Source organism: Saccostrea echinata, unplaced genomic scaffold, assembly GCF_033153115.1.
Source record: "Saccostrea echinata isolate AGI-Se365-2 ecotype Australia unplaced genomic scaffold, CSIRO_AGI_Sech_v1 ptg000014l, whole genome shotgun sequence".
Classification (NCBI taxonomy): Eukaryota; Metazoa; Mollusca; class Bivalvia; order Ostreida; family Ostreidae; genus Saccostrea; species Saccostrea echinata.
This window is the reverse complement of record NW_026889763.1, coordinates 1,133,561-1,147,601: the sequence shown is the minus strand read 5'-3', so window position 1 is coordinate 1,147,601 and position 14,041 is coordinate 1,133,561. Positions and strand designations below refer to the sequence as shown.

The 14,041-nt window shown below is 34.3% G+C and overlaps 1 protein-coding gene across 1 annotated transcript; it reads right to left on the bottom strand.

Annotated features, from left to right (window-relative positions):
- Window positions 1-504: 504 nt before the first annotated feature.
- On the bottom strand, window positions 505-8,727 carry LOC133187097 (receptor for retinol uptake stra6-like). Its single transcript, XM_061322459.1, has 17 exons — window positions 8,618-8,727; window positions 8,063-8,123; window positions 7,838-7,917; window positions 7,498-7,634; window positions 7,036-7,199; window positions 6,328-6,563; window positions 5,854-5,942; window positions 5,502-5,563; window positions 5,221-5,389; window positions 4,733-4,808; window positions 4,234-4,312; window positions 3,809-3,857; window positions 3,009-3,123; window positions 2,167-2,268; window positions 1,706-1,869; window positions 1,386-1,559; window positions 505-715 (listed from the first exon to the last, which is right to left on the bottom strand). The coding sequence occupies exons 1-17, from the start codon at window positions 8,725-8,727 to the stop codon at window positions 579-581; spliced, it is 2,004 nt and encodes a 667-aa protein (XP_061178443.1). The 3' UTR covers window positions 505-578.
- Window positions 8,728-14,041: the final 5,314 nt, after the last annotated feature.

Here is a 14,041-nt window from a genome sequence, read left to right as displayed (position 1 = left end):
TGTGAATTTGTATTAAATTGGCGCTCTATACTGACAATTTAACTTTTCATGTGCATTTTAGTAATGGGGATATGCTATAAAGATAAAAATTTCATTGTCATTTTCGATAAAATATATCCTAATTAAGTTATTACTGTATAGATTTTTACGTTTTTAAATCAAACAGTCAAATCATGCCCGTAGTACAAAAGGGGGGGGGGGGTGCGCATATCTTCTGCTGTAGTTTTCATATGAAAATTTCATTTATATGCCCACAACGCACACACACTTTTTGTTGCCGTTTGGTCTAACTCCGGCAAATTAGTTAGATAAAGATCCCATGAAGGGAAAGACATGGGCTGTAATAACTTCTTTAAGCAAATAAAAAGTTAAATAGTCCTTGTTACATGTAATAAAAGATGTGAATAATTAAACATTATTTCAGTATATTTTACTGATTTTTTTTCTTTTTTGACATACAAGAAATCCATTAATAGTAACAAACAATAACCCCTATGTTTTTTGAAAGTAACAAACACATGATGGAAATATCCACAAGGTCTATAGTTTTCAGTCTCGAGACAATAATGTGCATTTATTTAATCCTCCAACCAGTCAAACGAGTTTCTTCTTAGAAACTGAAGCTGGGGATTTTTATGTAGAGTGTACAACAGATGCCAGCGATGTTTTGCCCTGGCTTTCTTTGTCAGTTGATTATCCTTCCAGAAAGCGTTCCCTGAAATATAAATGTTAGCGTTTGTATAAGCAGTCAGAGGTTCTAGAACTAAACCATGACAGTAGCATGCCAAGAACCAGATGATAATTCGGAAAGAGAGTACCTGATACTTCCAACAAAGTGTGGATTTTTTAAGCACTACTGTAGATTTAATTAATTATAGGCGAGGAATTTATTAAAGTATAATTTTGCAAGAAGCTCCATTTACGAAATAAAAATACTCATTTTATTTTTTTATTGCTGAAATAATTGCAAAATCCCTTGAACTAACAACCACTCGCGATTTCAAGTTCTCGTGAAAATCATTTCGCTTAAAATAAGAGTCTTCAGTAATTTCAGTTTTAAGTTTAGTTTCATCAATTTTAATTGTTCTTCCTGTAGTGTAAGCTTTTAAAATATAGGGAAAAAAATGGAACTATCTTTTTTTTCTGGATCCACAGCAAAATGTAATATTTTTTTCATTTCCTTAGAGCAAACTTTTCCCCCTAAATTCATCAAAATCTTTTTATATCTTCCAATTGACTCAAGAGAGACACACTTTAAACTTACCCTTCCGATGGATGAGGTTCATCTACTCACCGACAACAAAAAAATATATGTATACGTATGAGAATTGCTGTGTTTTTCTCTTTGAGTGGGATGGAATTGGTTTTATTGCAGTGATACTTACCTAATTCAGATATTATGACCTCTCCATGTGACACAGACGCTTTAACGCTGGCTTTTAATTTTTTAGGTGGTTCGAATCCTCCAGGTCTTGCTAGCAACAGACGGACAAATGTCAATAAAACTGGATGTGACGTCATATTCTCAAAGTGCAGAAATCCCACATAGGCGCGGAAACCTGTTTTTGAAAAAGAGATAGGTATATCTATCTTTCTGCTACAAAATGGTTAGTTAATGAAGGAAACTATCGAGGCAAAATGGCTCAATGATGGCATGAAATGCTTCTGTAAGAAAAACATACTATTTATCGATTTTATAATTTACCAGTATCCAAAGTTTCGAACTCCCGGGAGAGGGCGCTATGATCCAATCTTGACAAAGTCAACGATCCAAGAATTATTGCTTTGACAAGGCGGTACGGACAGCGCATTGTACCGATTATAATATCCAAAATGAAAGTAAAATACAGGAACACAAGGTAACTCCGCCTTAAAAAAAGGAAAATGCAACGTTGTGACTTCAGATGAACTAAACCTGACAAGATCCAAATTGATTTCGAAACCTTGTTATGCACATTAGAAGAAAAAAAAGATGGCTTTGGTTCGATGTCTAAACGTATTTTAACTACTAAAGCATAAATTTGGACTATATTTTTTTGGTTCGATGTCTAAAAGTATTTTAACTACTATATCATAAATTTGGACTATATTTTTTCAGTATTTCAAAGTACAAAAACATTTTTCCCCTCATACAACATAACAAAACAAGAATTTCAATATACTGACCGATATCTAATCGCCATCACCCTCCCTTTATCCTGAAGGAAAACAAACTTTGCAGTAATGATCTGAAGAAGTCGCACCAGAACTGAGAAAACAACCATAGGCCTGTAAACAGAAAACAACCATAGGCCTGTAAACAGAAAACGGAAAACAACCATAGGCCTGTAAACAAAAAACGGAAAACAACCATAGGCCTGTGAACAAATAGAGAAAAAAACCCAGTAAATAATCATGTAAAAGAAAATAACCATTAGGCCATTAAATGAAAAACAACCAAAGACCTGTAAACAGAAAAAAAGGTCTTCAATCATAAAACAGTAGGCCTGTAAACAGAAAACAACAACAGACCTGTAAACAGAAAACAATAGACCTGTAAAAAAGGCCTGTAAAAACCATATGCATGTAGTCCTGTAAACAGAAAACAACAATAGACCCGTAAAGAGAGAACAATAGACCTGTAAAAAAGTTTTTTTTAAATAACCATTTACTAGTAGGGCTGTAAACAGAAAAATAAGAATAGGCCTGTAAACAAAAAAAAAATAAACATATGTATGTGATTAAATAGAAAACAATCATATGTCTATCAACAGAAAATAGCCATATGCCTGTAAACAGAAAGCAAACAAACTTATAAACAGAAAAATATCCATACACCTCTAACCAGAAAACAACAATTTGGCCTATACCACCGGAAATAACATAAGGCAGGCAAAAGAGAAGACAAATAGATTTTTTTCCACACATAAAACACGAGTATGTACCGAATATGTACTGTAAATTAAATATAGTTACACAAGTAGAAAAGCTGTGATATAGGACTGCTAGATGATAAAAGAATATAGTACCACATCATTTCCACAACTTTGCGAATCGGTTTTTCACGATTGTACTTTATTACGATGAAGACCAGGGATATTCCGAATGATGAGAAAAACAAAATCACAATCTGCACGGCATAAGCTAAAAGAAAAAAAAGAAAGACATTTCATTGAAAAATAAATCTAAATAGTGTGCTCCTCATTCATAGGCGGCTTAATAGGGATTCGATTATCCTCTGATGAAGAAGCTAATTTATGTTTGTTTGTGGAGGACTTCATCCATGACTAAAATAAAAGTACCGAGTCACAATAGTATTCTAGGTACCAGGGCCAAGACAGAAAAAAACTTGTTTGAAAGTAAATACTTATTATACATACCTAACATACACACACAAACTGTAGATTCGATTTTGTTTTCATGCAAAGTATATGTATATTAAATTTCTATGCACAGGACAAAGTCGAGTGATGATATGCATATTCCAGTTGAAGAGTAATTTTACTTTGCAGGTATCAAATTTCATGTTATTCTTTTTTTTTCGGTAGCCAACAGCAGGTGCCAATATCAAAAGTGATTTTGCAGGAATGATTTTTTAAATTAAGTGTTGAGACCACGAAATGCCGAAAACATTGACAGCAGAACGACGTAGGTGAGGGTTGTAGCCCATGAGCCTCTTGTTAATAAATAGTGGGTACCTTGTCGAAAGGTAAATTGTCAATGTATTATCCAGATTCTGAGGATCAACTGTATGTTTTTCAATTTATTTATTTGCCAAAAATTACGTTATAAATAAATTTTATTGTATCATGCACTAAATATACTGTACCAAAGATTACAAATCCTATCTGGTATCCCGCAAACTGCATGCTTCCCACCTGAAAATAAGCAATGTATAAATTGAAGTTTAATACATCCTTATCTATTGTGCATTCATGTGAGTTTTATCATTAATATACTCAAGACCACATGCAGGCACCTGACGTATGAATGGTGTACACCTAGCTAACCCCAGCCTTTTAATGTTTTTTTTTTTTTTACCTGTGGATCGGCAATCACTACATGATACAAGATGTAACAAAAATGGAAAATGACATCAGAATACAGATATAATGTGCTAGAAATTAAAGTGTTTCTAAAGTTATCGTGTCTTTAAAAATATCTCGAAAGGTGTGTGTGTGGGGGGGGGGGGGGTTAAACCATCCATACGTCAGGTGTCTGTGGTCAAGAGCTGTTGTCCCTCTCTTGTTTTACCAGGATGTCCGTATTGTTTTGGTTTTCCCGTTTTGGGATGTGTGAGCTGTCTCCGCGGTATAATTCCATCAGATATTGCCTGCAAAATTTGAATAGATATACCAAAATAACCATGCACTGTGTGAATTTTGGTAAAGGGGAATGTAAAATTTATAATTCAACATACAGAGACACTATAAGTTAGCATTTATTTGGTAGTATAGCTGCAGTTAAAAGTTAAAAATTTTGAATGAAATCAAATATATAATCGAAATTAACATAACACAAATGCCTAGCAATTGGTATAAAACATGTCCACCAAAATACGTCCCAAAGGTAGGATAAACCGTTGTATTTGCAAACAAGGTCATTATAAGGCCCATAGAATTATTGCTTACTTTAAACAAGATTAAAGAAAGCCCTGAATTATCAACTTATTAGTTAGTAGCCGTCTCCGTTTAAAAATTGATTTGACTCAGAACGTGCTCTTGTCCTGTACGTAAATGTGCATAATAGTTACCTGTATGAAATAAGTGTGTGAATGATATTCATTAGACCAATACAGAATACCAGAAACGAAGACAGGATAGCACAAACTGAAAAAAATAAGTACATATATATAAAATACATGTACACATGTAATACTGAAATCGCCAAAGAGAAGGACTTCATATCGGTAGTCTTAGCACTATTTAATTGTTTTTTTCCCAGAATATTTTAGCAGGGGCCTTTTACGATGTTACATGGCAATTGGTTTAATTTGGGCTAAGTTTTATAATACATGTACATGTATTTTGAATGCACTTAAGAGTTGATTCCTATTTGATATCACGAATTTGACAATAGCAAATTCTTTTCACATTCTAGTAACCCCGGAGAAAAATTTACAAAATTTTCGTACAACTTAAAAAAAATAACCAATCTATAGTATTTACTTTTGATAAACTGTTATATTGACTACAAAATCAAGGAGATTTGAATTTGGGCACCAACTGGTGCATCGATTACCTTGTATAGCGACGGTTACGTCCCTTGTCACACTGAGCACTGTGATTGTAAAGTTGGTATTGATACCGTGTTCTTCTGAGAAACCTTCCACCCTCGAGATTTTCCTCAAAATTAGGGATTTTATATAGGAGAGTAGCGGAATCAGTCCAAGAAGAACTTCCGCAGATATCTGAAAAAAGAAATCGGCGGAATCTAAGACATTTCCATGAATTTGTTGGATATCTAAAACAAGTTTTGACTTCTGTGTCCGTGTATAAAATATAAATTAAAAAAATCCTTACCATGTAAATAAGAAGCACCCCAATTACTACCACCCCCATCATTCGCAGAGAATACCGAAATTCTGCTCAAAGAAAAGATTTAAATATGAATAATTACATAAGAAAGTGTTATTTCAAAAGATAGATTCTCTCTCTCTCTCTCTGTGTGTGTGAGGGTGTGTGTGTGTGTGGGGGGGGGGGGGGGGGGGGTAGGGATACCATCTAATTTATTAATGAGGTAAAGGATTTCATTTTACTAAAACAAGTAAAATATGAAAAAGGAACCCAAAGGATTGTGAAAAAATATAGTGTTTCAAAATTGTTACTTCTTCCGAGTTCTTCTTGCAAATCGGATTACTGATTGTTTATATACCTGGAATATTTTTGTATGTCACTTTGGTTCTTATTTCCATCATAAGTTCCTTCAGTCTGTGTCCAAAAGAATTGTCTGCATCGCTAGCCCTAGAGTATAAATTACAAGTCTTGATTAATTCACTTCCATATTGTTAATTGGCCTTTTAAAATCACTACTTTCAAGGGAAAGGATAGTATAGGCGAATCTTTGCATTCTTTTTTTTTTAAATTTATTTTAATTTATTTCAGTTGTTTGTCTATTTTTCATTCTCATTTGTTTTGATGTTTTTTAATTTATTTTGTTTCTTTATTTTTTTCCTTTGTAGTCAGTTTAACAGGCAGTTTTCTTAGAAAATTGATCGATTCAAAAACAAGATTTTTTTTTAAAAATTTCCAAAACAATTTTTCTAATCGCTCACTGGTTTATAGACCGACATCAAGTACAAAGGTAACTTGGGCAATACAGGAGGAATTGGTATATGTAAATACTAACACCTTGTTTTTCAGTGTTTCTTTGGGTCTTTTCTTAAGCAGACTCTGGACGTATCTCCCCTGCGGAGTTTGCCTTATGCTATCTGTTTCCTGCGCAGAAAATTCTTCGTACGTACCGTCCACCTTCTTTAAAATTTTACGGACAGACAAGATCAACCTTGCTGGAAAGCTAACAGCCAGGAAAACGAGGCACATGAAGATGGGAATGTTTTGTATGAATAATACCAGTCGCCTCCCCTGTAATATACAGCATCATACATAATAATACCGGTTGCCTCCCCTGTAATATACAGCATCGTACATAATAATACCAGTCGCGTCCCCTGCAATATACAGCATCGTACATAATAATACCAGTCGCCTCCCCTGTAATATACAGCATCGTACATAATAATACCAGTTGCCTCCCCTGTAATATACAGCATCGTACATAATAATACCGGTTGCCTCCCCTCTAACCTTTGCTGCCAGTTCGATGATTTAGCCACCCGAGGAGCTCCATATTTACCGATACCAAAAGGCAAGTTGTACAAGCAATCGTATAATAAAATATGACGTTACGTATATGGCACCCATTTTCTCTCTATGAATAATATCGAACAATCTAATTTAAACTGGAGATTGGTTCCAATTCCTAAGAAACCTTAATTTACAAAACTTAAAATAGTGCAAAACAACCCTTTACAGCACTTAGCATTATAAACTTTACCTCTTCACCGTAACAACCAAGTCTCTGAATAATGAACAGTGATGTCATCGTCCAAATATAAAGTGTCCCCACCATGTCTCCTATCACCGTCTTGTCTGCCAGAGCAGTCAACAAGGGGAAGTAATCCAGCGTGTATACAATGATGGAAACAACAGCACCTAGAACTTTTGTGTCAAAGTAGATATAATTCCTATTGATTGGGAATTATTCACTATGCTCAAACTTTCAAAATCTGATTCTAAGTATGATAGAATTGTTAGAATCAGATTTTAAAAGTATGATAGTATTGATATTGTTCTAGTCTTACCAAAGGTTTTTTTAATTACGAATATTTCACCATAAAATATTGCAGAAAAATTAATATTGATATAGAAAATGGAAGGAAAATTATATTTTGAAAAATAAACATAATGATTCTTCTTTGGAAAAAGAAAAAAAAGGAATGTTTTCAAAATGAAATACTTTGGACGTTCAGGGGACCGTCATTGGCACGTCGTACAACGTATCGTCGTTTGACAGCAATCTCAAAACAAAGGAACGTTAAGGCACCGAATATTGCGGCAAAGGAAAACCGGTCTGATCCGAAGGTATCTTTAGGCCTGTAATAATGAAATTTTATGATTTTAGTTTGAAATAAAAAAAAAAATAACATTACCGAATAAGGTTTTGTGCTGAATTAAATCTTCTTATCAGTTGGTTTTAAGTGTTTCTTTTTGAACCTTCATAATTGATTTACAAATTCACTCATCTTTATTCTAATCATTTTGTTTTAGATCGACATATTGTTTGAGTAGATTCTTACTTTCTCGAGACACTTTTTCCATGTAAAACACGACCGACAACCTCCAATTTTGAGACGAATAAAAACGTTATGATCAGAACCTGAAATTCAACATAATCATAATTTCTTAAACGCATGCCGCATAAATTTAAAGCTTCATTCCAATATTTTAAATCGTGATTAGATGTTCTATGGAATTTCGTAAAAAATTAAATTTAATACTGAAATGACGTCACTGTGACGTACTGCTGGAATGAGGAGAAAGACGTACATGTCCTGATGGTCGATAGGATCTTCACACTCCTTTCTGTAACAGTAAATATATATGTATGATATAGGTTTTAGAAAAAAAATAGAATAATATAATTTTTTATAAGAAGACATGGGGATTATTTTTTATTCTATCAGTAATTTTTCTTCTCTTTTTTTCTAGGTAACTTTTGTAAAATGAGATGATATGAGAAGAAAAGGAATATGTATTTGGTATGAATTGATCGATTCCTACAAGTTACACATCAGAGAACGGAGGAAAAAAATCGATTGCTGGATTTTTTAAACCTACCCCCACTTTGGATAGAGATATCCCACCTTTCGATCCGTTCATCAGAACAAAAATATGTACATATTTACATTTTTATATCTTAACATTAAAATTGCATTGGGAAACATTTCCTATATGACAAATAACTCAGATAACGTCAAACAGCCTCGAGATTTTACGAGAAGTGGGGATTTGGTGTAAGGGGGGGGGGGGAGGGGGGTAACGAAGTGTTTCAATATATATCATTGTCTTGTATTTACCTGTGTGTGACTTCTTTTTCCCACGCCTCTCTGAATGCTTTGCGAAGATTTCTGGCAACTTCGGGGGCATAGTAGTACCCTGTTTCGCTGCTAATATTTGAACTATTCATTCCTGCATATTGTGCTAATAAAATACAAAATAATTCAGAGTGTAATTTTAGTTGAGTGCGTTTTGCAAAAACATGTGTTCATATTTATTTGGTGCAAAATGAAAGTTAAATTCAGAAAAGATGGTGTTGAATTGTTTTTTGCAGAAAAGTAATACAATGTAAATAAGAAATTCTTTGAAACAAAAAGTAACATTGTTTAGCGAATCTCTAGACTGGAGTTTTACGAAATCTGAAAACAATTATGTTTCTCTTTCAGAGTATTACATTATCTTTTTTTTTCTTTGATTCCATATGTAATAGATGTTTTTTCAAATATTTTATCATGCGTATACATATGTAAGACATCAAGTATTTGATTTTTGGAAACAATCGCCGTCACTTTTCTGCATTACTGTAAACATTAATAATGGGATCTAAACATGTTCAGAAATGCTACTTCTCAAATTTTAGGGCATGTTGCCATGGTAACCATGACACATAGCAACCTATTTTACCTGATATGAGTTTATGCTACTTTAAAATACTTTTATCATAACAAATTTTAGGCTCCTATCTATACCTTTCACAGCCACAATCCAAATAGGAAAACAATATAAATCCTATCGCCACTTCAATTTATATTCCTTCCGTAATCATTGCCTTTCAAAATTACAAAAGTTATATACAGTGTACATGCAAGGCCTAACGAGTATAAGAAATATGTACAAGTATCAATTGGTGTAGCGGTCATCGTGAGCAATCGTTTCATTTGTAATCCTACTTCAAAAAGATCATCCGCTTTTTCGAGAAATCGGAAGCTAGAGATGCTTCGGTCGAGATGTTTACACTTTTTATCGGTGTTGACACTAAACTGGCAATGTTGATTCATATTCGGATATATATCTGTGGTAATCTGATATCAAAGAGAGAAAAGAAATTGACCCTAAAGGAAACTACACGTATACATCAATTACAGTCGTATGTCGCATAATTCCATAATACATTCTTGAATCAAATGCTTCAATTCTTTTGATGCAGATCCAGGGTTGTCACTAACTTTAGAACTGTAGCTCTCACCATAAAAAAACCCTGACAGTCCATCGAATCCACTAGGTTTCTGAAAAAGGGTGCGGGGAAGGTCTGGGAGGGGTCTCCAAAGTCATTTTTTTTTAATATAACTACATGCATTGCCATTATGATTGGTTCTGGTGCAATCTAAAAGTCATATATATTTTTTTACATAATACTAGTATTAAATGGATAATGTCTTTCATAAATTCTTTAAAGATTTATTCAAAATCCTCTACGTGAGAAGAAAACTCGATATTTTGATATATCGACGACGTTTTATCAATTAAAGCAATATGAGCTGCATTTTTTTGAGAATTTTATTTTGCTGTTTAAATGTGTTATTATGATAAAGTTATATGTAATTTTAAACCTTTTTGATCAATTAGACAGAAAATTAAGTTCCAAATTGTTTCAGAATAAAGGATTCTGTACAATCAAATATATGAAATATGAAGATAACGAACAGTATTCAATCTCTGAAGTCCAATGAAACGAAAAAAAAAAAAATAGCAGAGCAAACACAGACCTCAAAATTTAGAGGTGAGATCAGGTGCCATGGAGGAGTGAGCATCCCTGCCGACCGGTCACACCCGCCGTATGCTCCTTGTCACGATCGGGAAACAAAAAAAAAAAAACGGAAAAATCCGTAGACAGTTCAATGTATAAATAATGACCTAACAATTAGTATGAAAAACGTCAGTCAGCATTTGACTCAATGATAGGTGGCATGTGCTGACAAGGTCATTGTATCTACCGAAAACCTTGCGAAAAGATGACTCCTAACGAGACTGTTGATATCCTTGTTTCGTCAACTTGTTTGTCAATAGCTTGCCTCGTTTTAGAAATTGTTCATAAGTAGAGCATGCTCTTGCGTATCAAATCAACTGAGAGACATAAACCCCATATGAAGGTGATAAGGGTATATTGCTACATAAGTAAGGTAAGTTGACGATTGAAAAGTTGAAGTCATCACGTTTATCATAAAGCTTTGTTGTTAGGTTACCATTAACGTCTTTTTCTAGTAAAATATCTAAATATGGAACAGATGTCAGAATCTGTGGTATTTTTTATTTCAAGCTCAGTGGGATATATCAAGTCGACATATGAATGAAAGTAACTATTGTTAATTGATAATACATCATCGATATATCGAAATGTCGAGTTGTAGGCCACAGTAAGTGTTTTCTTCTTCTCATGTAGAAGTTTTTAAATAAATTCTGCTTCATATGCATACAAAAATAAGTCAAACTCTTCTAATAATGGGGCGCAATTGGTACCCATGTGAATTCCAACAGATTGTGTTATATAAGAAATCAATATTATACAGGACGACAATAATATAATTTTGCTTCAATCAATTGAAAGCTTATAAATAGTTCTTCTATCGCAAATTTGAAAAACAGAAGTTTATAAACGTTCTTATTTTTTCTGTCATTGAAAAAGTAAATTACAATTTTGCAACAAAAATTTCTGGCATCAAAGTTGCAGCTCATATTGCTTTAACAATAGTTACATTCATTCATATGTCGATTCGATATATCCCAGTGAACTTGAAATAAAAGACACAACTTAGTCTGTCACATCTGTTTCATATATAATTGGATATTTTACTGACTATAGACGATAATGGCCAACTAAGTACTAAACTGAATGGCAAACAGAAGACTTGAGCTTTTTAATCGTTAACTTCTCCTATTTATAGTAATATATTCCAACACCACCTGCTGTTTATGTCTCGAAACGATAGAGCATGCTCTGAGTACGATCGATTTAAAAACGAAGCAAGCTACAGACAAATAAGTTGATGTTATAAGGATTTCAACAACTCCGTTTAAAGTAAACTTTTTGCAAAACTACGGTCTTCATAATGACCTTGTTTGTAAATACAACCGGACAGGGAAAAAACTATATACCCCCGAATCTTCGATTACTATAGTTACCTATAGTTTACAATAGTATCAAAGTGTTTACTAAAGTAATTAAAATCAGTCGCCCGCATGGCGCAGTTGTTACAGCGTTTGCTCTAGAGTCGCGGTGTAAGGAGTAGATCCATAGTCGCGGGTTCAAATCCACTTCGGGATGTGGAGGTCCTTCGGATGAGACCGTATAAATCGAGGTCCCGTGTCGCAATAGGTGCTAGCACGAAAAAGATCCCTCGCTGCTCAATGGCCCTGAGTGCCGAGTATAGGTCAAAATCTGCAGCCACCGACGTTTCCATATGAATGAAAAATTTCTGGAGAGGGACGTTAAACAACAAACACACAAACGAAAAAAACTAAAGTAAATCACAGTTTTTACTCAATTAAATCAAAGTATATTTACTATGAATTTCAGATTGTTACATTTCATGTTCTTCAATTCATACATGCTCATTTTTTTTTATATTAAATGAAAATATTGTATATTTACAAACTATTTTCAAATCTTACATCCTGGGTATTGAAAATAACAGATTTTGAGGTATAAAATCTTTTTTTAAAAGTTCTAAAGTTCATAGGAAATCAAAGTACACGCTATATTAATTAAAGTGTTTACTACAGTTGACTAAAGTAAATTTTTATTAGGGTGGGCCCAAACAAAGACAGCTGAAGTTTCTGTCGTAAATTGCCTCACCCCACTTTTTGGGGAAAATCAGTATATAGCATAATTCAAATGCACTTTTGTTAATGAAAGAAAAAGTGAGCAAGCTCACATACCCCACGCTCCCCCAAAACTCAACAATGCAACACATTTTAAATACACAATATAATTATTCAACAAGAGGCCCAGGGGCCACATCGCTCACCTGAGCACTATGGCTAGGAAAAAGCAGAAATCAGTTCAGTCTTGAAAGGTTGAAAAGTTTGAATAAAAAAGTGGTTCGGGGGGAGGGGGGGGGGTGTCATAAATTGAGCAAATTTGAATCTACATTATCTGAGGATGCTTCCATTTAAATATGACCAATCATGGCTTTGCTGTTCTTGAGTAGAAGATTTTCAAAGATTTAACCTATGTATTCCTATGTAAAACTTTGATCGCCCATTGTGGCCCCACCCGACCCCCGGGGGTCATGATTTGAACAAACTTGAATCTACACTATCTGAGGATGCTTCAATGTAAATATGACCAATCATGGTTTTGCTGTTCTTGAGAAGAAGATTTTTAAAGATTTTTCCTATATATTCCTATGTAAAACTTTGATCGCCCATTGTGGCCCCACCCGACCCCTGGGGGTCATGATTTGAACAAACTTGAATCTACACTATCTGAGGATGCTTCCATGTAAATATGACCAATCATGGTTTTGCTGTTCTTGAGAAGAAGATTTTTAAAGATTTTTCCTATATATTCCTATGAAAAACTTTGATCGCCCATTGTGGCCCCACCCGACCCCCGGGGGTCATGATTTGAACAAACTTGAATCTACACTATCTAAGGATGCTACCATATAAATATGACCAATCATGGTTTTGCTGTTCTTGAGAAGAAGTTTTTTAAAGATTTTTCCTATATATTCCTATGTAAAACTTTGATCGCCCATTGTGGCCCCACCCGACCCCCGCGGGTCATGATTTGAACAAACTTGAATCTACACTATCTGAGGATGCTACCATATAAATATGACCAATCATGGCTTTGCTGTTCTTGAGAAGAAGATTTTTAAAGATTATTCCTATATATTCCTATGTAAAACTTTGATCGCCCATTGTGGCCCCACCCGACCCCCGGGGGTCATGATTTGAACAAACTTGAATCTACACTATCTGAGGATGCTACCATATAAATATGACCAATCATGGCTTTGCTGTTCTTGAGAAGAAGATTTTTAAAGATTTTTCCTATATATTCCTATGTAAAACTTTGATCGCCCATTATGGCCCCACCCGACCCCCGGGGGTCATGATTTGAACAAACTTGAATCTACACTATCTGAGGATGCTTCCATGTAAATATGACCAATCATGGCTTTGCTGTTCTTGAGAAGAAGATTTTCAAAGATTTTTCCTATATATTCCTATGTAAAACTTTGATCGCCCATTGTGGCCCCACCCGACCCCCGCGGGTCATGATTTGAACAAACTTGAATCTACACTATCTGAGGATGCTACCATATAAATATGACCAATCATGGCTTTGCTGTTCTTGAGAAGAAGATTTTTAAAGATTATTCCTATATATTCCTATGTAAAACTTTGATCGCCCATTGTGGCCCCACCCGACCCCCGGGGGTCATGATTTGAACAAACTTGAATCTACACTATCTGAGGATGCTACCATATAAATA

What these genes read in the sequence shown, in the direction of transcription:
- LOC133187097 (XM_061322459.1), bottom strand. Translation starts at nt 8,727, where the DNA reads ATGAATAGTTCAAATATTAGCAGCGAAACAGGGTACTACTATGCCCCC. An exon ending in TTGGTTGTTACGGTGAAGAG is followed by an intron (nt 6,564 to 7,035) that starts GTAAAGTTTATA and finishes TGTATATTACAG; the next exon opens with GGGAGGCGACTGGTATTATT. An exon ending in AAAGTTGTGGAAATGATGTG is followed by an intron (nt 2,269 to 3,008) that starts GTACTATATTCT and finishes TTCTGTTTACAG; the next exon opens with GCCTATGGTTGTTTTCTCAG.